The 24,790-nt window shown below is 46.8% G+C and overlaps 1 protein-coding gene across 3 annotated transcripts in view; it reads left to right on the forward strand.

Annotated features, from left to right (window-relative positions):
- The window catches only part of Npas2 (neuronal PAS domain protein 2), a 186,450-nt gene that overhangs the window by 134,789 nt on the left and 26,871 nt on the right, over positions 1–24,790 (forward strand). For all 3 annotated transcript variants that reach the window (XM_087898097.1, XM_087898098.1, XM_087898099.1), the window contains 9 exons: positions 5,707–5,825; positions 6,546–6,628; positions 7,335–7,441; positions 9,584–9,731; positions 11,739–11,823; positions 15,006–15,147; positions 15,707–15,816; positions 16,986–17,075; positions 21,181–21,327. In XM_087898097.1, coding sequence (XP_087754223.1) covers positions 5,707–5,825; positions 6,546–6,628; positions 7,335–7,441; positions 9,584–9,731; positions 11,739–11,823; positions 15,006–15,147; positions 15,707–15,816; positions 16,986–17,075; positions 21,181–21,327 — 1,031 coding nt within the window. The remainder of the gene's footprint in view (positions 1–5,706; positions 5,826–6,545; positions 6,629–7,334; positions 7,442–9,583; positions 9,732–11,738; positions 11,824–15,005; positions 15,148–15,706; positions 15,817–16,985; positions 17,076–21,180; positions 21,328–24,790) is intronic.

Consider the following 24,790-nt stretch of genomic DNA (forward strand, 5'->3'; position numbering starts at 1 on the left):
CACACCAGAGTATAAAAGTTTCCCTGCCCTCATTCTACCTAGTTGCCTCTAACCACAGCACCAGATTGAAGTGCTGGCAAAAGCCAGGGCCTTTCAGCTTCTAACACTTGGTTCCATGTGTTCCCTGGGGTTTCTGTAGGTTGCCTGGCTTTGAGGTTGCAGCTTCTGTGTTTTGTTTCTTCCCTGTGCTGAATTAAGAGGTCTTGGTTTAAGAGATCAAGGCACAGACACACCAGATCTCCCTGGATACAGAGGCAGAGGATTGGAAATCTCTTAATACGGTGTCTGATGTGAGCATCCCTGGCTCCTCAGCGCTAGAAGGGAAACATGCTCTTCACTCAGCCAGGCAGCATTGAGTCCTCCCCTAGTGGAGGTCAGCTATCAGATTAGGCAGTAGTAGGTTTCAGGTCATGGTCAATAACAAGCCATGGTCCTGCACAGTCATCCCAAGTCCGCATTACAATGGAGCGATGAGGGATGGGCAGGCATTCATCCGCTGCATCTTTCTCCTTGCTCTCATCTGAGAGTGAGTTCATGGGCGAGATGGTCTATAATTTTAACTGAAAATATGCCAAAAAATATCCAGACAGGATGAGGCTCTCAAGAAGTTGCTCAGTATCCTCAACACATGAAGAACTTATTGCTACCCACACCACCCCTCAGGGGACGTCTTAACTCCATCACCAAAGTCCTCTGGTCCCCTGAAAATACTCAGTGAACGGCAGGAAGTAGAAAAGATTTAAGTAAGACATACAGTTGCCCTTTAGAGCAATGTTCTTTTCTCAGCTCACCAAACTGCAAACCCAGCCTTCTCACCACACATGACACTTCTCAGCTAGGCAGACCTGGCAGGAATAAAATAGCCAAGCATTATGTGGACCAGGTAGGTGGTACTCAGGCCAGGAAGTAGCAGAGTGTGTTATTGTCGCCCAAGAACATTGGTATTGGGCTGCTCAGAACATACCCAATAAAGCATGCTGCAACCCTGTTATCTGGCTGTTCTGAACATACCCAATTAACCATGTTGCGAAGTAGGAAACATGAATCTGAAATTGACACTTCATTTGTGTGAGATGATACCCCATAATGGACTGAAGAGTATTTTCCTCCTGATGATCCCAAAATCAGAGCTAAATATGTAGGATATCTGTCATACTTGGGGGGTTGGAAACCTCCTCCTTCTGCAGAGCGAATCCCTGATTGCTAAGCCATGTCTTCCCAGATACCCATCAGCTTTGATTCTCATTTGTTTCAAGAAATGCCCAGAAGGTACTTTTACTTTCTGTGTGGACTAGTGTGTGCTTTCCCCGAGACACTGCAAGCAGTTCATCAGCGGTCTGTCTGGGGAGAGTAGACTGAGCTATGAGCCGAGTGGAGCAGGATCAGGGCATCTTTTTCCTCCCCTTCGCTGCTAGCTAACATCGGCTGTTAGTGCTGACCCTTTCCACGCCTACCCTCGGTGCTGTCCTAAACCCCTTGAGACAAGTTCTCCTGCCATCTGAGGTCTCCCAGGCTGGTGTCCACATCAGGATTTGTCTTGTGACCTTATCATGACTGATCTGGAAGCTCAGATTTGCCATGGGACAGACTTGGGAGCCAACCTCAGGTATGTTCCAAGGAAGTTAGACAATCTTAAATACCCAAAGAACCTTGGGAGTTTTATTTTAAGACTCCTGAGAATGCCAACCCAAGACAACTCATTCAAGGTATTTAAGATAGAGATGATATTGCATAGTTCAGAGCCTGAGAATCTTTGGACCAAACATTTTAGTTTGAAGGTCCTTAGCAGCGTCACCAAGCATCTCTCCAGACAGAGACCCCTGTAAGGCACTGCTGCTGTTTGCCAATCTTTGATAACCATTGTATCATGTAATTCCCAGACACTATCTTGCCCAGACCGCCTTTGGACCAGTGTTTGCCATCAGCAGGCTAGTGAGCTAACCTGAATACCAGTGACCTCCTACAGTGCCAGAGTGGAGGAACTCTGAAGGAGAAGCCACCCCAGGGTTCCCAGGTCTGTGTGCTAATTACTGGCAAAAATCAGAACGTTCCTTCCTGAACTGTTTGAGTATCAGGTGGAAGTCCTTCTTGAGAAATTCCCCAGAAAACCTGTGACGAGAACGAACTCAGCCCTGGAAATAGGAAGTAAAGCTCGCTCCCACGTGGGAAAGGCCCGCTTACCCAGCTTTTGGCAAGGGTAGCATCAATTTTAAGTCAGCAGCCTCTAGAAGGAAAATGGAGCAAGAGAGAAACACTCCTCTACATCACGAGTTTGGGAGACCAGAGGAAGGAGGGCTGTGCCGACAGTAGGTGGCAAATCCTCCTGAGACAGAAGAAAGCCAGTTGTAATTAGATGTATTCTTTCTATTATTTAAATTGAAATAGGTAATTGAATCCTTAATTAATGGCTTTAAACTGCCTTGGGAGCTGAAGTGCCAGAAAGTTATTCAGATGCTAAGTACGGCTGTGAAGGCCGCGTGTACAATACAGCACGTATGTTACCTCTGGAACACGTGAGGGGCCTTGTGCTTCAAGAAAAAAGTCATTTCACACTTAACCAGCACTGTGTAAGGGAATGTCCTTCCCGAACTTCCTCTGCAAGGCCTTCCTCTCAGACTTTACTAGACCATTCACCCCAGTTTGCTGTCTATCACCCTGGATCAGGCTCTCAGGTATTTAAGATTTTCAGTAGGAAAGCTGGTTGGAAAAGAAAATACAATATGGGGCCCGTCTGTAAAATATTCATCTAAATGCAGGCTACCAGTAGTAATGGAACTTCCCTAAACAAGGATGGGGGCAGAGCTGGGGATTTTCACCTTTGAAGCCTTTGAAGTTATAAACGAGCAGATAAAACTGGGCTGGAAGGCAGCCAGGCCGAGTGGAAAGTCTGCAAAATCCCACTTAATGACCACCATGCCGGTCTCTTAAGGAAGGAGCACGCCTTAGGCAGATGTTTCCCTCTTCTCCAGCTCTGTCAACTCCTCACAGGAAATCGGGGAGAAGGCTCTTGCTGGCAGTATGTGGGTTTAGTAGCCAAAGGGTGGCTCAAGCCAGGTGCATCAATTTCTGAGAGAAAGAGGCCTTCTTAAGTTCCTAGGGAGACCTCAGAAGCTTGTCTCCAAGGTCTCAGCATTCCAGAAAGAGTCAAGAGAATTTTATTAGGTCATTATCTGGCGGGGTAATGTCTCTTCGATTCAAGCAGAGAGTATTTCACATCTGGGAAATTTTTAATGTCTTTTTTTATTGCACAGATGTTCACATCTGCAGACCTTCCCTTATGTGGGATTGTTTTCCTTTCTCTTGATAAATCTCTTGGCTCACCCAACAAAACGAATCTACAATAGTCTTAAGTCAGCTCATGACAGATGTAAACTCTCTTGAGACCACTGTTTTTTATTTTACTCACTTTGTATTCACGTTTGGAAACATTTATTAGTATTTATGTGAGTGAATTCAGAGAATGTGTTTGGTAAAATGAATTTATTCATCTTAGCGGAGAGCAGACCATATTATAGATTCATTTACAAACCTGTAAGTATTAAAAAACAAAAAAAAAAGTGATTGGAAAGCTAAACTATAATCCTGCAGATTCCATTTTAAAATGGATTTGGTTTTCTGATGTTCCATATGCTATTGGTTAAATTGGAAAGCGTAATGATGCTGAAATCTGTGAGTTTAGAAGGCACAGGTTATGCAGACACCCCTCAGTATCCACTGGGGATTGTTCCCGGGTACCCCAGACATACCAAAACCCTTGAGTGCTCAAATCCCCTGTATAAAATAGTGTGGTATTTTCCTATCTCCCCTCACACCCCCGATATGTTTAAAACCATCTCTAGATGACTTTCAGTGCCTAATAAAATATGAATGCTACATGGTTTTACTGAATTGCTTAGGGAATAATGATGTTGAAAGTGTGTGTGTGTGTGTGTGTGTGTGTGTTCAATAGATATATAGTGGCTTCTTTCAGATATTTTTCAGATAAATTTCAAATATATGGGGTCCACAGTTGGTCCAGTGTGCAGACTCAGAGGCCTCAGTTGTGAAGGGCCAACTGTAACCAGCCACATTTTTTAAAGAAAAGGTCATGCGGACTGCTCCTCTAGGGATCCTCAGCCCTGGCCACATCATGGCTAGTCAGTGGAAGTCTGGAAAGTACCCACGACTGAATTATGTGATCTGGGCGGAACCCAAGTTACCAAACCAGAGGACCCAGGGGAGCCAGCCACACATTGGAATTTGAGGAGTCTATGGACAGGCCAAGTTGGTTATTTTCATAGTTAACCAGGTTCTCTCCTCCCCTCAAAAATTTAGTCTACAGATAATAAAATTTCTCTGGCCCAAAAGGTCACTTAGTTCTCCACAGTTACCCTGAAGAAAGATCTGATGGTCCCCAGGAAAAAACCCAATGGGATCTTAGGAGGACATTGGGAGCCTGATTCCAACACATTGGTGGACGTGAATTTAGATCCAAATCCTTTATCCCCTGAGAACTGGACTTAGACAAAGACCTGTGGGGTTGTAGGGTGACCTTTTTGGACCTCATTTCCCCATCTAAAATTGTGGCAGTCATGTCTTCTTAGGCTCATGAGAGAAAAAAAAAAAGACAGACTTGTGGAGAGAGTCATCACATATTGTTCTACTGGTTGAGATTTCAGAAGTTTAAAAGTTATTTTGGTTCAGGGTTTCCGAGGTTTCAGTCTGTGATCCACTGTCCTGTTGCATTGAGGCCTATGGTGAGGAGGATGGTCACATCAGGGAGCACAGAGCACAGAGCAGAACAGAGGTGCATAATCCATGCCTGGAAGAGAGACAGCATGGATGAAGCCAGAGTCCCATAATCCCTTTCCAAGGCAGACCCCAAGAGTCAAGAACAACCCAAGTGCACCTCTCAGGGTTTTTCCACTGCCCAATAGCATCAAACTAGAAATTAAGCCTTTACCCCATGGAGGGCATCCCAGATCCGTCCACCACCACCTAAGTTGCAAGGACAGCTTCTCAGTGGTCTGGCCCCGTATCATCCCAGACTCCCTAAAGTGAGATTTGAGACAGAGTCCTTCATGCTTGTGAAGCCATCACTTCTTCTACTGGGACTATCAGCAATGGAAACACTGCTGGACAATGTAACTCACCCTTGAAACATCAGAAGCCAGCATCAGGCCCTTCCTTGAGAACGGTGATTCTCAACCTGTGGGCTGTGACCTCTTTGGGGGTCAAACAACCCTTTCACAGGGGTTGTAGATCAGATATTTACAGTAAAATTCATGACCGTGGCAAATTACAGTTATGAAATAGCAATAAAAATAATTTTATGGTTGAGGATCACCACAACATGAGGAACTGTGTTAAAGGGTTGCAGCATTAGGAAGGTTGAAACCCACTGCTGTAGAAGGAGGGCCTTGTATTATAGAGCAGGTTCCCTAACACAAGAAGCAAATTCTGAATTGCTAGTAGAAGTGAGGGTCAGTGGGGGTATAGTGGTTATTGCCGTGGCTTCAATTCCTAGTTCAGCCAGGAAGATAGCCTCAAACACGTGCCTCAGTTTCCTTCTCTGTGCAATAGGAATAACAGGTGGACCTACCTCCTCAGGGTTTTGTAAAAATGGAGCGAGGTAACATGCCTCGACTCCTGAAAGCAGGAAGTGCCAAGTAAAGGTTAGCTATTGTTGCCAGGCCGGGCTAACCTGTGCATCTTCCTCCCACCCAGTGCCTAGCCCGTCCTGCAATGGCTTTGACAATGCCCTTTCCAGACCTTGCCGTGTGCCCCTAGGAAAGGAGGTCTGCTTCATCGCCACCGTGCGTCTAGCAACACCACAGTTCTTAAAGGCAAGTACCCTATAAGTGACGTCACGATGTGGACCTATTTCAATGACATCACACTTGGTTACATGTCATTAATGGTCCTTACGGAAGGGAATAAAATTGCGATAAAGTTAGTTTGAAAAATTAGTTTCCAAAACTCTAAATGTCTAGGTTCTGGCCTGCCCCTATGGCCCATCCCAAAGCCCCAAAGGTTTCCGTGGGATTTTTGTTGTTGTTGTTTGAAAGCAGCACCCGTTGGTGATGAAGCCCCAAAGATGTTTTTAGCCAGGCTTCATATCCTTGCACCACCATTATGCGTATGTACTGAGTTGGTGTGCCTCAGACTGTGAGTCAAAAAACTGTGAGCCTTTAATATGTTTTCCCTTCCGTGGTCACACTTCCTATCTCTGGTACAAATATGGATGGAATTAAATTCCTGATTCAAATTCAGAGGAAAAGCCCTCACCTCATGTTTTCTATGCGCCCAGATAATGGGAAGGGAGTGAGGCACAGTTTGGCTTCTAGGTACTTTTCCCAGTTTGTGAAACAAATTTAGGGTCAGCTAATACAGAAATTAAGTGCAGATGACAAATTTCAGTCCAGCACCGTTTGGAGATTGGCTCGGAGCAGCTTGAGCTTGTGCTACCCATCATTCAATTCCTTTTGAACCAACCAAGGATGAGCATTTGGCACCCTGAGCAACATTCTGGTTTTTTTTTTTTTCCTCTTCCTTTTCCAACACAGGAAATGTGTGTAGCTGACGAACCTTTAGAGGAATTCACTTCGAGGCATAGCTTGGAATGGAAATTTTTATTTCTGGATCACAGGTTTGTGAGAAGAAAAACATATTTGAGTTGGGTCCTTTTCAAGAGTTGTTTGCAGGAGCCAGGCTCCACTTGGGAGAAGAAAGTCCAGCCTGGTGCACTGAGGGGGTAGGACTCCTTGGCGCTAGGAACAGTTGTTCCCAGCTAAGGGGAAGGTCGGGATCCCGTTTGTGCCTGGGGCCTATGTTCAGAGTGATGTCTCAGCCCCAAGACATCTTTGGGATGGCCCCAACTTAGGCCATTCCTACTTCCTGATTGGCAAAAGCAAATGTGGGGAGAGAAATACTCTGATTTCTTTGATCCTCCTTGGATCTTTCAGCCCGATGCTTTCTTTCCTACATAGCACATCATTCCAGGTTTGGGAACTGGCAACCATTCCCTCCCTGCCCTTTCATTTTGAGCATTGGGTTGGCCCCGTTGATAGCTGTTTTAAATTCTCCAATATCTATAAGTTCTTATTAACATTTGGGCCACGTTATCCCAAGGAATGAAATGCCTGTATGCTGGAATGAGTGAGTTCCTTTTCAATAGGGGCTCTCTGATCCTGACTGCCATTGCAATACTGTTTTCCTGCCCCTGGTTCTTGATGAGCGTGGCCTCCATGGAAACCACTAAGCGTTCAAACTGCCCCTCCTCACCAAGTGTTACAACCAGCTTGTGTAGGGTGTGGCGTTTCCCCTCGTAAAGAGTTCCTCTTGTCTCCCTTCAGGGCCCCGCCCATCATAGGATACCTGCCCTTTGAAGTACTCGGCACCTCAGGCTATGACTACTACCACATCGATGACCTGGAGCTCCTGGCTAGGTGCCACCAGCACCGTGAGTACCACTCGCCAGCCCAGCCAGGAGTTGTGTGCTTACCAAGGGTCCAGGTAGCGAGATTCTGTGCAACTGGAAGTCCCCTTGCCACAGTGGGCGCAGGCACGGTGTCCCACGCAGCAATTATGTGGGCTAATGGGTTCTCCACGGGTCCTACTTTAACTCGGAATTGGCATTGCCCTGATCCCCAGCAACATCCCACTGTCAACCAGAGGAGTCACATTCTTTAATCCTAATCATGGAATTAAGGTAGGGTTAGATATTTCTCCGGACTGCCCTCCCAACCAGAGTCTACTAGGAAATCAAGAAGCAGGTGAATTTGCAAGACGCTGCCAGTATGTGGCAGGGGTATGCGCAGGATCTTGGGGGTGGAGGGGATTTTAGAGGGCCCCTCTACAGCTGATGGAAAAGTCAGAGAAGACTCTGTGCCACAGAAAGGGGGAACATTCCGACAAGCATTCAGGGTAGGCCCCGTGCCATAAGACAGCAAGAATCACAAACTCTTCTAGTTTGCATTTCACAAGAAGAATCAAAAATCAACCACTCAGTGTCAGATTTTAGTACCAGCGCTCAGCTTTGAGGAGGAACAGTTTCCCAAACACTGAGCTATGGACTCTGAGCTAATCTGAGCTAACAGACGACAGACACTGGTCTTCAGTAGCTGCCTTGTCTAGAGTGGCTGTTAGGACTTTCTTTTCTGTGCCGTCCTTGTTGACAAGGGAACATGCTAGAGTTGCTGCTAGATCTGTCAGGATGGAAAGTTCATCTTCATCTTAACCCTTCATTTCTCAAAAATATAGCTGAAGCAAGCTATGTACGCACCAGGTTAGCTTACAGAGCCTGTAGACTCTCAGACTCCTTCCACCAGGGATCAGGAATGAGAAAATCCGTTTTCACAAGTCCCTGCGGCCGATGGTGATGCACATTCAGATCTGAGACGCATGACTGCTTTAAACCTCTGGCTGCCTCTGCCTCTCCTAGCATAGAGAAGCCTCTCAGGTGGCAGGACCACACTAGGCATCTGATAGACTTGCCCAGTGACTCAGGCATAAAGTGCTTGATTTGTAGAGCTCACACGTCCACTCTGTCAGACTTCTCTACTCAGATCCAAATCCAAACAGTGCGGTGAATCCTTTGCCAGGTTCGCTTTCCTAGGTAAGATTTCTCATGGCTGTGTTCATTACAAGATGCTAAATTGCCAGCACTGTGGTAATAAAATCCAAATATGTCCTCTTCCTTGGGTCCATAATTTATGCTTCTGCCTCACGTGAGCTAATAAACCACCGGCACTCATTCTGTCCTGTATACCCCCCCAAAGGAGCCATCTGCAGACACAACTGTAGAGGCTCTGGGCAGCCATGCAGCTGCAGGGGGAGACCTGGGCTACAGGCATCCATGCCAGACTCTCTGATCTAAAACGGTGTGGGCAGACCCTCAACTGTTGGTGACGGCTGTAGATGCCCATGGGTTGCTGGCTGGCAGGTTTATTTTGGGTCCATTTCTCTCAATGTCTGGATGCTCCATCCTCTGCTCAGTTCTTGAAGTCCCAAAGGCATCTCACCTGCAGGAAGATGAATCCCAAGAAAATCAGGGCCTCTTTTTACTTAAATCTCCAGCTGGAAAACCTATCCTTGTGTGCCCTTACGTGAAGAGTTTTTTTCAGCCTTAGTGCATTTGGGAACACATGAAATCATTGTATTAAGAATTCTTCATGCAGGGCGATGGTAGTTCACTCCTCTAATCCCAGCACTCAGGAGGCAGAGTCGAACGGATCTCTGTGAGTTTGAGGTCAGCCTGGTCTACAGAGTGTCCAGGACAGGACAGCCAAGGCTACACAGAGAAACCCTGTCTCGAAAAAGCAAAACAAACAAAAAGAAGGAATGCTTTGGTTTGACTGAGTATGACTAAGTCAGATCACTTGCCTAGTAAGCACGAGGCCTCCAGATCAATTCCAGCACCTCGCAGCCCCCCAAAAGTATCAGATTGTCTGATAATAATCACTTAAACTACAGTGCAACCAGGGAAATAAGCAGTGTTTGGTGTCATCTTCTGGAACTTTTGGATTTTAGTAGTAAGTCTTGGGAGGAGGGTCACTTTTCAGTGAGCACTGTTACATGCAAAGTCTACTTCTTTTCCTCCTAGTGATGCAGTTTGGCAAAGGAAAGTCATGCTGTTACCGGTTTCTAACCAAAGGGCAGCAGTGGATTTGGTTACAGACCCACTACTACATCACCTACCACCAATGGAATTCCAAGCCCGAGTTCATCGTGTGCACTCACTCGGTGGTCAGGTACTGTCCAGACCGCCAGCCTGGGCCTCTGTGAAGTGCCTGGGAGGGTGGGCGAGGCCACCAAGGGTGTGGGGGAAGGATCAGTGACCACCTTAAGGACACCCTGTGTCAGAGGAAAGGCTCTGGCTGTCGGCGGGTGGCGGCAGCAAACTGGATGGTCAGAACTCGGGCCCCTGCCCAGGTACACGCCCTCCCGCCTCCCAGCTCTGAGACGTGCTGTGAGTTTTCAATCAAGCCCCTTTGAAAGCTACCAGGATATTATTTAGTAAGTTCCGGCTTCACTGACCTACTTACATATTTTCCCTTGTCTCTATCCATCCCCCAACTTTCCCTTGTTGGTGTTTTTGAAAAGGACATTAAAATGTTACCTCCAAATAACTCAAACACATACTTCTCTTTTCGTTAAGGCTTCAAAAACCCCTGCTGGCAACTGAGGCATGTTAGGGTAACAGCTGGGCTGCCTGTAGGAAAGTGTCCCTGGGGTTCCCTAGTAGCTTTGGGGAGCCCTCAGCTCAGGGTGGGTGAGCAGAAATTCAAAGGGTAGCAATATGCCCAGCATGGCATGGACGTGTCCTGTGTGGGTTCCCAACTCTCAGAGTTAAAGAAAACTGGTGATTCACCCTCCATCCCAGGAGAGACACGCCAAGAAGACTAGTCTGGAGGCTGGCTTAGAAGAGAGACTTTGTGCCCAGCATAGTGTCAAACTCCAATAATCCTAACATGAGGGAGGCTGAGTCAGAAGGATCTCAAGTTTGAGGCCAGTCTGGGCTACAGAGTGAGACCCCATTTCAGAAAAAAAAAATCTAATAAAAATAATTAATAGTTCACCCATATCAAGTGGATTTTGTGTTCACATATTTTGGCTAAACACTGATGGAAAATATTTTAAATTGCATTTGTAGGAAACATATGCAAGCATGTTTCTTCTCACTGTTCCCTAAAGAGCACAGTATACCAAGTGTGTACATGGCATTTACCTTGCCTTAAGTATTAGAAGGAAGCTAGGTATGGCTTGAAGTATGCAAGAGGATGGACACAGGTGATGTGTAAATGCTACCCCATTTGGTTAGGGACTTAAGCACCTATGGGTTTCAGTATCCAAGGCAGTCCTGAGCCTGGTCCCCATGGATACCGAGGGACACAGTATATATAAACTATATGTGACGGTGGATACACACCTGCGCATATAGAACAGACTTGCTTAGCGTTTGCAGAGAACAGAGAAAACGGCTGGCCTTTCTCAGCCAATGACCTTGCTCTCATTTCCTTACATCTTGTGCCCCACTCTCCTTTGGGACTGTCCTTTGGGACTTCCTCAGTCAGTGGCTTGTGTCTTCATGTCCAGGAGTCATTCACTGCCTCTCAGCCTGTCTTTTCCAGTGGGATGCTCAGTCCCCGGGGAAGGGAAGATGCTACCCTCCTTGATCCTCCACCTCCCAAATCATAGGAAGAAGCTAGTTCTAGGAGAGCCTGGGAAACAATCTGAGCAACTAAATAAGGGATCAAATGCTCCAGTTTCTCATCCCAGTCACCTCCCCATCCCGCAACTCCACACGGGGGTTTGTCTACAGTGGGGACAGAATGGTTCGCTAGATTCAGCAGTGGCCTGGGTCTGGCTAGTTCTGGCTTTGTGTCTTTAGGTATGCTTCCATTTCCATATACACTGTCTATAATGAACACGCTTGAAGCACGGGTTGTAGTCCTTTACATACAGAAGCTCATCAGCAAATAAAAATATATCTTAAATGTTACTGTATCTGGAGGTCTGGGGAAACCAAGGGATAGAAACGAACCATCCCAGAAATGGAGGTATCCGCAATATATTAGAATCTGTGTAAGGCAATTAGGCAGGAATGAAACTCAGACCTCTAAGGAGGTCACAGATGGGTTCTTCTGTGCTGTATACGTCATGAGCAGGTTTTAGGTAGAGGGCCCCCATGTGCTCCGTTGGGTATTGCCCTCATGGAATGTTCTAACACCGCTGTGGTCTGTCTCTTCCCTGAGCAGTTACGCAGACGTCCGGGTAGAAAGGAGGCAGGAGCTGGCTTTGGAGGACCCACCCACAGAGGCCATGCATCCCTCGGCACTGAAGGTGAGCTTATGCCTCCCTGTCCAGAGGATGAAAATGGACAAGGGCTAAGCAGTGACAGCCACCATGGGTTGGTGTGACCAATACTGGGGTAGCAAGAGCAGATTCCTCTCAGCTGAGCACTTGCTGAGTTCCCCATTACTCTCGGTGACTTGTGGGTGCCTGCTTACTTACCTTTCATGAAGGCCCTGTGAAGTAGGCACTGAGTGCTCTTTTCCCTCAGGTGAGCATGGAAACATGGGGATCCAAGGGCACACTTGGAAAAACTGGCTCAGAAGCAGCCTCTGGACCCAAGGGATGGCTTGGCAACTTCTGAGCCTTCCAATGATGGCTATAAAAAGCCCAATTTGCATTTCTCCCACAGATAAAATGCTGGGGAGTGATTCCGTAACCCACTAGAGTGTGGAACAGCTCAAGGCTCGGTCTCTCCCTTAGACTAAGCTTTGGAATGTTGTTCCCAGATCATAGCCTGTCCCTTCTGCTCTTTCTGGTTTTGATTTTTGAGTGCTAGGAATGGAATCCACACAAAGCTACCATCCCGTGCCTCCATGTTGTTTTTAATTCAGTATCACGGATTTTCGTTAATAGCCACGGTTGTGTCAGCTTTGTATAAAGAAGTCTGATGTAAAAAAGGGAACTCTGATGTCAAAGAGATCTTTCAGTCTACAAAGCCTTCCTTCCTTCTCCTACCCTGAGTTCCCTGCTCCCATCTGACCAGGTTTTTCCTCAGACAGGGAACTGTGACGATCACCTACAAGCAGACCAGAGCCTCAGTTCTTCAGAGGTCATTCATAAAGCAAGCAGAAACATTAGAACACAAAGAGAAAAGGCAAGAAAGGAAAGAGTGTTGTATTTCATTAAAACTAAGAAGCTATCAGCTAGAAGGGCCAGTGTTATTTTAAGAAGGCAAAAATGCTGCCAATCAATATGAAATAATGATTTTCTTATATCAATTAGGGAATAAAACCCTTTTTTGGATATGTTGAAAGGTAGTTCAAGGGGTAAGGAAGGAAGGAGAATGGAGAAAAATACATAGCTCAGTAAAATCAATTTTAAAAAGAAGAAAGATAGTTCTAGGGTGTCCAGCAATCTAGAGTCTAGAACCTGACCAAAGACTTTGTGGCAGCCCGCCAGCCTGTCTGTGATCACCAAAAACGTCTCTCATCCCTTGCCAATGAAACTGGGAGGAAAGAGAAATCCCCTTTAAAGATCAGAGAACAGTGTCGGCAGCTGCCTACCTGCTGCTATTCTGCCTCCGTGAGCCATCACCTGCATCCTTGCACGAGGAGGCTGCCATTGCTGAAGGAAGAGTCTGGTACCCAGCTCACCACATCACACATCATAGGGCAGGGCAGAGAACGGAATTCCACTAGTAATTGACAAGCGCTCGGCACACCCTACGTCACAACCAAGGAGCAGGTGTAATGTGAACCTAGCCATCAGCCAATCCGAAATTTGTCACTCAGGTTTCTGGGTGACAAAGGTATCAGCTCCTTTTGAAGTGGAACTTCTGGGACATTGCTTCTCAAACTGTCCGTGCTGATCCTACGTGGGGGAATTTTAATGTTCCACTGGCTGAGATGTTTGTGAAACGCTGTTCCATCATTGGATTGCTATTCAGGGTCGGCAATGGCTCTGACAGGCCCTCAGTGGGCACACTCACTCCCTGGATGATTCCTCTGCTGAGCAGGAATGTGCGGTTCACCATGGTCATGGTGCAGTGACCCTGGGACCAGCCTGACCTAAGGCAACTGTCACTGAGCAGCTATTGTTTCCCACCACACAGACAGGCACATCCTGCTTGGCACAAGCTTGTAGGTCTCATATCAATCACCACAGTCCTCTTTGCAGGTGTGCACACACACACACACACACACACACACACACACACACACACACACACACAATGGTGGCAACCATCCTTACTGGAGCCATGAGTCCAAAGACAGAACAGCACACAAAATCGCATACATGAAATTGAATACCCAGGTCAGTGGTCATAACACAGTGGGTACTGGCAATTTCTACTTTTCCGAGTAAGAACAGGACTTAGAATAAACACCACTTTTTCTTCTTCAGCTTAAAAAAAGCTGTTATAACTTTTCCTACATTTAGTCTAAGCCGTGGAGGATGGGAGCCAGGCCACTGTTGCTGCTTTCTCTCTCATCACGCCTTGTTTGAGGTAGAGATGGCCTGGAAGCCAGGACCAGTTAAGAGTCAGAGATCTAAAGATGAGAGACCCCAGGCTCTCCACTGAAGCAGAGACCCCAGGCTCTCCACTGAAGCAGAGACCCCAGGCTCTTCACTGAAGCAGAGACCCCAGGCTCTTCACCGAAGTAGGGAGCAAGCCTGAGCGGCAATATGAGACGAATCTTTTGATGACCTCGTGGTGTTGATCTCGCTGGCCGTGTTAACAGTTCAGTGCTTACAGTAGCCTTGTTTCTTTCTGATCTCACCTCTCCTTTCCGAATCCCAAAATTCCGGGTGATGAGATAATGATTTTAAGGGAAAAACAGAATACACAGTCAGTGGTGGGGGGATGTAAAAATTCAAAATAGAAGGTGAGACAGAATAGGTAAAGGTAGCTGGTAAGACATAAGCCTCTCAGTGATGCTACATGACACATGAGCATATACTCTACCCAAATGTTTATACAATGTTGCCAAAAAATAGAGTATTTCTCTCCATTTCTTCCAAATTCTTCTAAGTACTAGAACTAAAGTCATGTTGTATCATTTTTTTCATGGAGTCTTAATGCTGAAATATGGATTTTTATGTGTGTGTCTCTGTATCTGTGTGTGTGTCTGTGTCTGTGTGTGTCTATGTGTCTGTGTGTCTCTGTGTCTGTGTGTCTGTGTGTGTGTGTTTGTGTGTCTATGTGTCTCCGTGTCTCTGTGTCTGTGTGTCTGCATGTTTGTGTGTCTGTGTCTGTATGTCTGTGTCTGTGTGTCTGTGTGTGTGTCTATATGTCTGTGTCTGTATGACTCTGTGTCTGTACGATCTGTGTCTGTGTGTCTGTGTCTGTGTGTCTGTGTGTCTGTGTGTCTCTGTGTGTGTGTGTCTATATGTCTGTGTCTGTATGACTCTGTGTCTGTACTATCTGTGTCTGTGTGTCTCTGTGTCTGTCTGTGTGTCTCTGTCTCTGTGTCTGTGTGTCTGTGTCTATGTGTCTGTGTCTCTTTCAGGAGAAGGACTCAAGCCTGGAGCCCCAGCAGCACTTTAACGCCCTTGACATGGGTGCCTCGGGTCTAACCACCAGTCCTTCGCCTTCAGCATCCTCAAGGAGCTCCCACAAGTCCTCGCACACAGCCATGTCAGAACCCACCTGTGAGTGTCATTCCATGGATGAATAATGGATGGGAACCCCATCAGACCAGGGGCGCAGAGTCACACGAAGTCCCAGACTGAGTCGGGCCATGCCATCTTACCCAGAAAGCCCAGCTTACACTCTGTATTTTATACCACACTGTTGGTGCTTCTCATATGTGTTAGTTAGGGTTTGTATTGGCATGACGTGAAACACGCACACACCATGATCAAAAACCAATGAGGGGAGGGACGGGTCTGTTTCATCTGTCATCCAGGGAGTCAGAGCAGGAACTAAATGCAGGAGCTGATACAGAAGCCGTGGAGGGATGCTGCTTACTGGCTTGTTCCCCCTGGCTTGCTCTGCCTGCTTTCTTATGCCATCTAGGACCCAGGGGTGACACCACTTACAATCAAGAAATTGTACTACAGGCTTGTCTATAGGCCAGTCTGGTGGGGGCATTTTCTCAGTTGATGCTCCCTCTTCTGAAATGACCCCAGCCTGTGTTGGGTTGACATAAGAACTAGCCAGCACACAATTCCCTGTCTGTACCCTGGCATGACCCTGGCTTCCTTACAGCCACGCCAACCAAGCTGATGGCTGAGAACAGCAACACAGCTTTGCCAAGATCGGCCACCCTACCCCAGGAGTTACCAGTGCCAGGACTCAGTCAGGCGGCCACAATACCGGTATGTGTGGGATCTTCTCAGCAGGGCATTGCTGCCTTGAGATGTGGGCTGAAGAGCCACAAGAACACACGGAGGCTCTCCAGGGAATCAGTTCTACTTAGGGATTGAGGGGACAGGATGAGGTATGGTGGGCAGGGAGAGAGGCATGAAGCCATGGTATTCATTTAGCAACTAATTTTAGATATTTTTTATTGGAAAATGGGCATGAATATGTAGTTGCAGAATACAAAACTCAAGTGATTTTAAGAATAGAACTTAATGCTTCAATCATAAGGGTCTGTCTCCTGAGCCTCTAGGGGCCCTCCTGTTTGAATCTCATTCTTTGTGTGACTTTATACAAAAAGACTGGTGGCAGGCTATGGTGCTGATGTATGCCAAACCTCTCCATAACACCATAGATTGTTGACCTGTACGCAAAGTCATCCTCAGACCATATTTTGTCTTGGAGGGTGGCCCAGTGTGCTTCTGTCTCCCCCAGATGTGCAGGGGACACAGAAGAAGCCAAGTGAGCCTCTGGAGGGTGAGCTGCCTCTGGCGGGCAAGCCTGCACCTGGGATTCTCCCTGGCATCACACCTTCCTGCTGCTACTTCCTCCCATTGCTGTCCTGAGTGATGCTGTCTATGCAAACTGCTCCTTACAACCCCTCCGGACTAGGCGCCCTGGAGGATATAACTTCAGAAGAGTCTTCTTTCTTAGCTCCCGAAAACATTTAACAGCCCATGAAACTGTAGCTCTTATTTCTACATATTGTTTCCCAAGTGATCAGGAAATGACTCCATTGACGACATCCTGAGAATAAATCCAGTGGGGAGAAGAGTAGCCTGATCCTCACGGAAGGAGTCTGTCTGGCACAGGGCAGCGGAGGGAGATAGAGTGGAGCTGCCAAGGGCAGGCAGACATCAGCAGCCGTGCCTAAGACATGGTGGTGGGGAATCATATACCCTGGGAGCACCCAAAACTGGCTCAAGAGTCACAAGTGTCTTAGACCAGCCGTGGGTCGTCCTTAACTCTATGTCCTACACCGGAGTCATTGCAGTCAGGAAATAGAGGCCTTAACTTTCTGTAAGTCTCCATCCTAAGACTTGCAGCTAGGAAACCCAGTCAGCAGAGAGCCGGGCCCCTGAGCAGTTTGGAAGTGATCTTTAATAAAGCCCCCCTTTCTCACCAGGCTCCCCTGCCTTCCCCATCATCCTGTGACCTTGCAAAGCAGCTCCTGCCTCAGACAATCTTGCAGAGTCCACCTGCTCCCATGACACAGGTGAGTCAGAGACTGGGGACAGAGGGACGTCTTCTGAGTTTGTGAAGGTTTTCACACTGCTATGTATTGTACATCCAAGCGTCAACTAAGGCCTGAAGTGGGGGATTTTACCCCAAAGCCCACATGGGACTTATCTAACAATGGACTTCCCTATCACCGCTGTCCCCAGCTGTCTCTTGCATCTTCTCACTTGATGTTCTTTTCCCCAGTGTCTGATTTTTGTCTTCATAATCGTCTTTGTTCGTCACTCTGCTATTTGTCTGCATTCTTTTCATTCTATATACCTCCAAATTTTAGGGAAGGTCTGAATTAGACAAACCATCACAGAAGACCCTGGAAGGCTCTAGAGGCTATTAATCCATTGTGATAAATATCATGTTTCTTTTAAAAGGGGGGTGCCTTTGCTTTGGTAACACTTGGTGAGTTCTTGCTTGGGTCAGTCCGAGAGCAAGGCGTTAGGGATGCAGGAATGTTTGTAACATGGCCCTCCCTCTTAGTTTGTAGAGTCAAGGGGGAGGTGGTTAGGTAACCAGAGAAACCACCTATTGCAGATGCTTCACAGGGCCAGTCAGACATAGTCTGTCTAGGATGGCTTCCTGGAGGAGGCACCCCTTGAGTTGGCCCTGAAGAATGGCTAGGAGATTGGAGACGAATAAATGGGTGACAATAGAGAAGAGAGACATTTTAGAGGAGAACTGTGTAACGCCCCACTCGCCTGGCACAAGGCAAGAGCCCCAGCATGGAGCCATCCACTCTGTGGTCACGGGGAGTATCACACAGAACTGCTCCTGTTTCCTCTGTTAAGCCCAGAGCTCTGACTTCAGTTTCTTTACGGGAATTTGGCATTGTCCCAGTCTCTGGTCCCAAGTTGTACCTGTGTCCCAGATGGCCGTTCACCAACACCTCAGCTTCTCAGAGTTTGGCTGTCTCTCTCGGTACAGCTCCGAGATGGCTGATGGGAACATTTCGGAACATATGCCCTCGTAGAAGTGGCCTCGGATGCTTTCCTGGAATAAGAAAGACGTGTGTTAGCATATGCTTCTTGCTAGCGTCTGACTTGAGCAGTGGTATCAAAGCTGTTCAGCCAGAGTCTCCTCATTAAAATAGTCCATCTTTATCCTCATCGGGGGAAAAAGAAAATCAGAATAGTGTTCTTCCTTTTCAAGTTCTTGAGATAGATTTGGTATGAAATGCGCGATTTGTTCCAATCCAAAGACACAAGAAACAAGAATTCTTTTCGCTTCTGGGCCTTGCGTCTCAGAAAAAAAATTTAAAAAGTGTATTGTTTTAATACCTCATGGTATTGGCCCTTTGGGAGTTCTAATTTTTTTTCTTGAAATCTACTTACTACTAACTATTCTTGGTCTGTGGTATGCTCTATATATGACAACAACTGTATTTAAGATTTATTTTTTATTTGTGTGTGTGTTTATGCATGCCATGTGTGTGCAAGTGCCCACAGAGGCCAGAGAGTATCAGTTCCCCTGGAGGCAAAATTAGAGATGGCTGTGAGCTACCATGAGGTGCTGGGCACTGAACCAACCAGGGTCTTCGGCTAGAGCAGCAAGTGTTCCTAATACCGAACCATCTCTCCAGCCCCAACTATTGCATTCTTTAAGACAGTCTTACAAAAGACAGACAGACTGGTTCTGAGACCTCTCCCGACAGATGTTCAGGTCCCAGTGGTTCCCTAGAGCCTGTTCACACCCTCTGATATCCTGCAGATCCCTCTGGTGATGAGTGTCCAATCCAATGCCAGTTACCCTGCCAACAGCTGTTGTCTGCAGTGTTGCCGAATAGCGGTGAAGAGGCATGCCTGCGCATGTCTGCACAAGTTCAGTATGCATGTTCAGGGTGCATTAAAAATGCATCTGAGGTCGGTGGAGCCACACTAGTCAACTCTCCTGACTTCTCAAGTCCTTCTCAGAGCTACTGCAAGCGAGAGAGGACGAGATGCTATGATTTCCCTTCAGTTATGTACCAACCTTCTGGTATTGTATTGTCCTGTGGTGAGGGTAGGGTGTAAAATCCATGTCTTGGGAGGTTTTTGTCTGAGTAACTCATAATTTTACCAAAAGCCTCTTCCCCTTCATACTCATAAGTTAGAGTGGATTCCTCTACCACAAAGGGGCACTGTTATGACCGGGAAAGTAGCTCGGTGATAGGACACCTCTAGGCTGTTCAAGACCTTGAATTCAAGTAAAACACACACAGAGAATGAGAGAGAGAGAGAGAGAGAGAGAGAGAGAGAGAGAGACAGAAACAGAGACAGAGACAGAGAGAAAGAGAACATTAGCTCCTGTAGTCCCTACAACACCCAATCAGAACCACCCTACTGCCAGTTCTTCTCGTGTATACCATGAGGCCCTGACAATTACAGACCTTATGGAACCCACCACAGAAGCTTTGTGTCTTGTTTTTTTAATTGAATACCCAGTGTGGCTTGGTTGTTCCCTCGGCGGAATGTTCTTTCAAAACCCAACTGCCTGCTTGGATGGGTTACATTGCAGCAGAGACTTGTGTGGGGTAGGTTAGTCTACATCAGTCATGATTAAACTCCTGTGTGGCTGAGGAACCTTTTGTTGAGGAGGTCTGATATCGAGGCTCCTCTCACTGAGGTAGGACTTTAGATGAGAGAGGAGCTTGCCGATAAAGCCTCTTAATGAGACTCGGGTCCAGTTTATCCCTATACCATGCAGCTCTCTGACCTCTAATAAACTTGGCATGGGTTTATGGTGAAGAAATGAAGTTTGCAGTAGAGAAGTAGGGTGTTCCCATGTCTGCTAGCCTGGGGGATGGCTGATGAGTGAGGCTCTCTGCAAACAATGGCAGCTCCCCTTGCCATTCTTACAGGCTCTGTTTTTGGCCAGTACTGGGGACTGAATCCAGGGCCTTGCATTTGCTCGGCATATACTCCCCCACCGAGCCACACTCCCAGCCTACACTTTCTATTGATGTGCTGTTCCAAAATGGTGCATCTTTCAGAAGATTCTGTCTGCATTCTCAACTCCACTGCCCTCCTTCCTTTGCCATGTAGGAGAGGTCAAAGACCAGAGTAGAAGAAGGCAGATTTCATGGATATTTGCAAAAAGACGGAGGACAAGAAACAGAGCAGGAAGATATAGGGGTAGAGGTTGAGGAAAAAAGAGGAAGTTACTGTTTTTTTTAAAAAAAAAAGGAAGAAAGAGAAAGAAGATGAGGAGGAGAGAGAGGAAGAAAGAAGAAAGGGAAGGAAGGATAGAGGTAAAGAAGAAATAAGAAAGGATAGAAGAAGGAGAAAGAGGAGACAGAGGACGGGAAACTGCAAACCTAGCAAATTTGCCTCAAAACATAGGCATCAAGCTGGGTGTGGTGGCATACATTTGTGACCTCAGCACTCAGCAGACTGAGACAGGAGGATTGCCATGAGTTCAGGCCCACCTGAGCTACATAGCAGGAGCTTATCTCAAGAAGACAGGCGAAGGGAGAAATGGGAAAGGGATGGGAAGGGAAATAAAAAAGAAAGGAGAAAGCAAGCCCAGAGCAGAGATTGTGTGCCCAAGGAAGGCCACCCCTACCTCTCTCTTTTGGTTTCCAGCAAGGTAAGAGCCCTTGTTGAAGGAGATGTGAGAGGGCACAGAGTTTTCTAAGGCCAATCTCAGTTTCAGGAAGGGATTCAGAGGCCAAAAGCAAGTTCAGGCAAAACAAACTAATGGTTCATATTATGGGGCCCCCTCAGCCTTGATCATCCTTGAGGCAAACATCACCTTGTCCTTGCCCATAGTTCTAACCTGTGTGACTGTGGGAGGCAAAGGTGAGCCTGGGGAAAGGGTGAGAAGGCCTCAATGGATCCAGGCCCATTAGGATCAAATTTATGGTGGTAGAGGGGCTTGCTGCCATCATTAGCACAAGGAAGGTTGGCTAGAGACCCTTGGAACCCCTAGCCCTTGTTCTAGATCCTGCCTCCTTCAGAGCTGAGCAGCGTTGTCTTCAGAGATATTGAGAACAATGGCTGAGGAATAGGAAAGAAAAACATGTAAGATTGATTAATCAGGATGGTGGCAAGGGTAGTCTCAGGCTGAAATAACTCTTTGATCTGATTACTTTTTTTAACTTCCTTTTGAAGTTTTCAGCACAATTCAGCATGTTCCAGACCATTAAAGACCAGCTGGAGCAGAGGACACGGATCCTGCAGGCCAACATCCGGTGGCAGCAGGAAGAGCTTCACAAGATCCAGGAACAGCTCTGCCTGGTCCAGGACTCCAACATCCAGGTGATGTGCCTCACAGGCTAGCCTCTGCTCTCCTTAGCATACACTTCTGCTCAGGCAGGACTTCCCCCCAAGTCCTTGTGCACTGTGTTACAGAGCCCAGCATGCTTAGGAAGCACGTGGAAACTCCTACAGACAGATCACGTGAAGCAAGTCCACCCGGGGCCAAACTTGAAATTCTCACAGTGTCCTCTTCCTCACCGCTCATTTCTTTGGGTGCATTTCTGTTTACTGTACCTCCTGAATTTCCTTTCCAGAAATGATCATCTGGTTTCCCTGCCTAGATGTCCCTTTGGTCATGGATCCACCTCCCAGGACCTCTATAGATAGGCTTCATAGAACTAGGCCAGGTCACTGCAGAGATCTCCGCTGTCTTCTCTGACAGAGCGGGAGATGAGAAGCCATGCTACCTATTCTGTAGCCTACGGAAGCAATAGAGACAGCTGGTCTGTCACCCTGCCACCCCACTGGTGAAAGTCAGAGGGGACACTCCAAAGTCTGACTGCAGTGGCCTGTGCCATAAACCCAGATTTCATTGCTTGGAATTCTTCTAAGAATCGTTTATTTGTTTGGGATGTGGGTTTGTTTGTCATGGACATAAATATCAGGTATACCTCAAGGATAGGTTACATGGACTCCCCCACCTTTGCAGTGAGTTGTGCATATTTTAGTTCAGGACTGCTTAACTTTATGGATCTGGGCCCAGCCTTTAACTGCAGATGTCACTGTAACTAACCTTGAGACTGCCTTGAGAGTCCCAAGCATTTACAACCACCTTAGGCAAGATACAGAGGGCAGAAAGGACAGCCACAGAATTGTCTCCACAGCTTACCCTTCCGTCCACACCAACGTCCCTGAGCATCAAGCAGCGACAGGCACACCATGGTGGATACTAGGAAGCCATTGCATGGCAAGACTTACATATGACAGTGTGGCTTCATTGGATGGTCACAGAATCCTCTCTCCAGCCATCCTGCCTCTCTAAGTACTCGTTAGCTCTGCTGGGAGGTTCAGGGGACCTCGGTGGCATCTGCTGATCCTGTCCTTACGGCCCCTGCGTGGCACCCTTACCAGATAGGACAACCTAAGATACACCTGTGCTGAAGTGCAGGGAAACCCTTCTGTATTCTTGCAAGCCTTCCTCGGCAAGCTACACTCTCCCTCTGCTGCAGTGACTTCCCTGCCTGGACACGGGTAGACGCTGGAGCAGTTCCACGAAATTAAAAGCGTGATCATCGAACTGTCAAATTCATAAAAGGCCACTTGTTACTCATTCTTCCCCAAGTGCAGTATTTTTTTTTCTCGTGCGCAGATCCATAACCTGGTTGCTAGCCTTGAACTTGTCTAGCTTCAATTACGTTAATGGAATTTTTATACTAACAGGAAGGGGGGGGGGTTGAAACAGAAAGTGCTAAAAAGCAAGGTAGGCGTATGAACATCCTCCAGAGCGCCTGGAGCCTTCTGCTTCCTGCCTGTGCCACATTAGAGCAAGGCTTTAAAATAATAGGCAGCAAAGCTATTGCTTTTGCTCCCAGCTGTAAAGAATAGGATGTTTCCCCATTAGAGACCCATTTTGTGAAACCCCCCCAAAGCATAGATGTGTGCCAAAATAATATGTACCTGAGTTCTACAAGGAACTGTGGGAACCCAGTCCCCCTGTGTGTGCCTTCCCTGTGGAAATAGATTGTTCTAGTGCTCTCCCACCTTGGAGATGCCAGGTCCTAAAGTCCAGGCCTCTCTGTGGCTATGTCCTTCAGTGTGTGCACCTCCCTTCGAAAACTAACCTCTCACCTCCGTCTGCACTGTAAGCTCTCCTGTGCACACCTCCCATGCCACATAAGCTCTCCGGTGCACACCTCCCATGCCACATAAGCTCTCCGGTGCACACCTCCCTTGGCGAAGCCATGCACACCTCCCTTGCTGAATCTATGCCCTCCAGTGTATGCCTCCCTGTGGAGAAAAGGAACCCGACTTCCTTCTAGAAGCCAAGCCCTCAGTGGACACCTCCCCTGTGATGCCAAGCCCTTTGGTGCACATCTTCCCAGTGGAAACTAAGCCCTCTGCTGCAAGCCTTCTCTGCATGCATTCCTCTGTCCTTCACAATGGAATTTTCCAAAGGAACATGGAGATCCACAGATAATCAAACCAGAGAACATCTCCTCCAACAGCCTGGATTCTTGTTTTTCTGAAAGACTTAAATACATCCTGAAACTCCTAGCAAAATGTATTCCTTTTTTTTCTTCTTTAAAAAAAAAAAAAGAAGATTCAACCATAAATATAAGCAAGTGGAGATGACTATAGCCTCCCCGCACCTCTACCCCACATAGCACCAGCGAGGGAAGGCAGAATGATGATAACACATTGGCGATGGCTAAAGCCTGGGGATGAAGCCATAGCATACAGGACTTTTTGTACCGTTTCTATGTTAATTACTTCTGAATGTCCTATAATAATAACAATAATCTGCAAGATTAGGCAGGTATGAAGAGTGTAAAATTACACGTAAGTGTGGCCTATTTGTTCTAACATACTTTTCTTACTTGGTTTGAGGAACTATTTTTTTTTCACATTTTCTATAAAACTGACCCCAGAACCTTTTGGAGAAGTCCACGAAATTCTTCTCTGTTGTTGATATAAAAAACAAAAAAAGCGGAGGCATGGCCATCTGTGCCCAGGGGCAAACCAGGACCCCACTCAGTCCGAGTCCTTTCAGTTCAGTGGGCTCACTTCATGGGCTTGGAACTTAAGCCTGTGCTAGTAAGTTCTTTTAAAGTTCGGCTATCAGGAAGTCCTCCGGGATGTTTGATGTTTGCTTCCAGGCGGATGTGAGGGACACACATCAGTGGAGCTTTGCTGAGAGACCCTGGCACTCCCTCCAACCAAGAGAAAGTGGCCTCTTGCTTTTTATTTTTTATTTTTATTATTATTATTTTAACTGGAGCGTGTGCGCCCTCTGCTGGTTATTCTAATGAATGCCTAAAAGGACAACTACAACCTGTTCCTTTTTTTTAACTAGAGAAATAATATGTGGTTTTTTATTGTTTTATTAAACTATATATTTTTCTCTGCTCCCCTCCCCTTCTACCCTCTCCCACGGTCTCCATGTTCCCAATTTACTCAGGAGATCTTGTCTTTTTCTACTTCCCATGTAGATTAGATCCACATATGTCTCTTTGAGGATCCTCATTGTTGTCTAGGTTCTCTGGAATTGTGATTTTTGGGCTGGTTTTCTTTGCTTTATGTTTAAAAACCATTTATGAGTGAGTACATGTAATAATTGTCTTTCTGGGTCTGGGTTACCTCAGTCAATATGATGTTTTCTAGTTCCATCCATTTGCCGGCAAATTACAAGATGTCCTTATTTTTTTCTGCTATGTAGTACTCCATTGTGTAAGTGTACCACATTTTCTTTAACCATTCTTCGGTCGATGGGTATTTAGGTTGTTTCCAGGTTCTGGCTATGACA

The sequence above is a fragment of the Myodes glareolus genome, chromosome 18, assembly GCF_982192425.1.
Source record: "Myodes glareolus chromosome 18, mMyoGla1.1, whole genome shotgun sequence".
Taxonomy (NCBI): Eukaryota; Metazoa; Chordata; class Mammalia; order Rodentia; family Cricetidae; genus Myodes; species Myodes glareolus.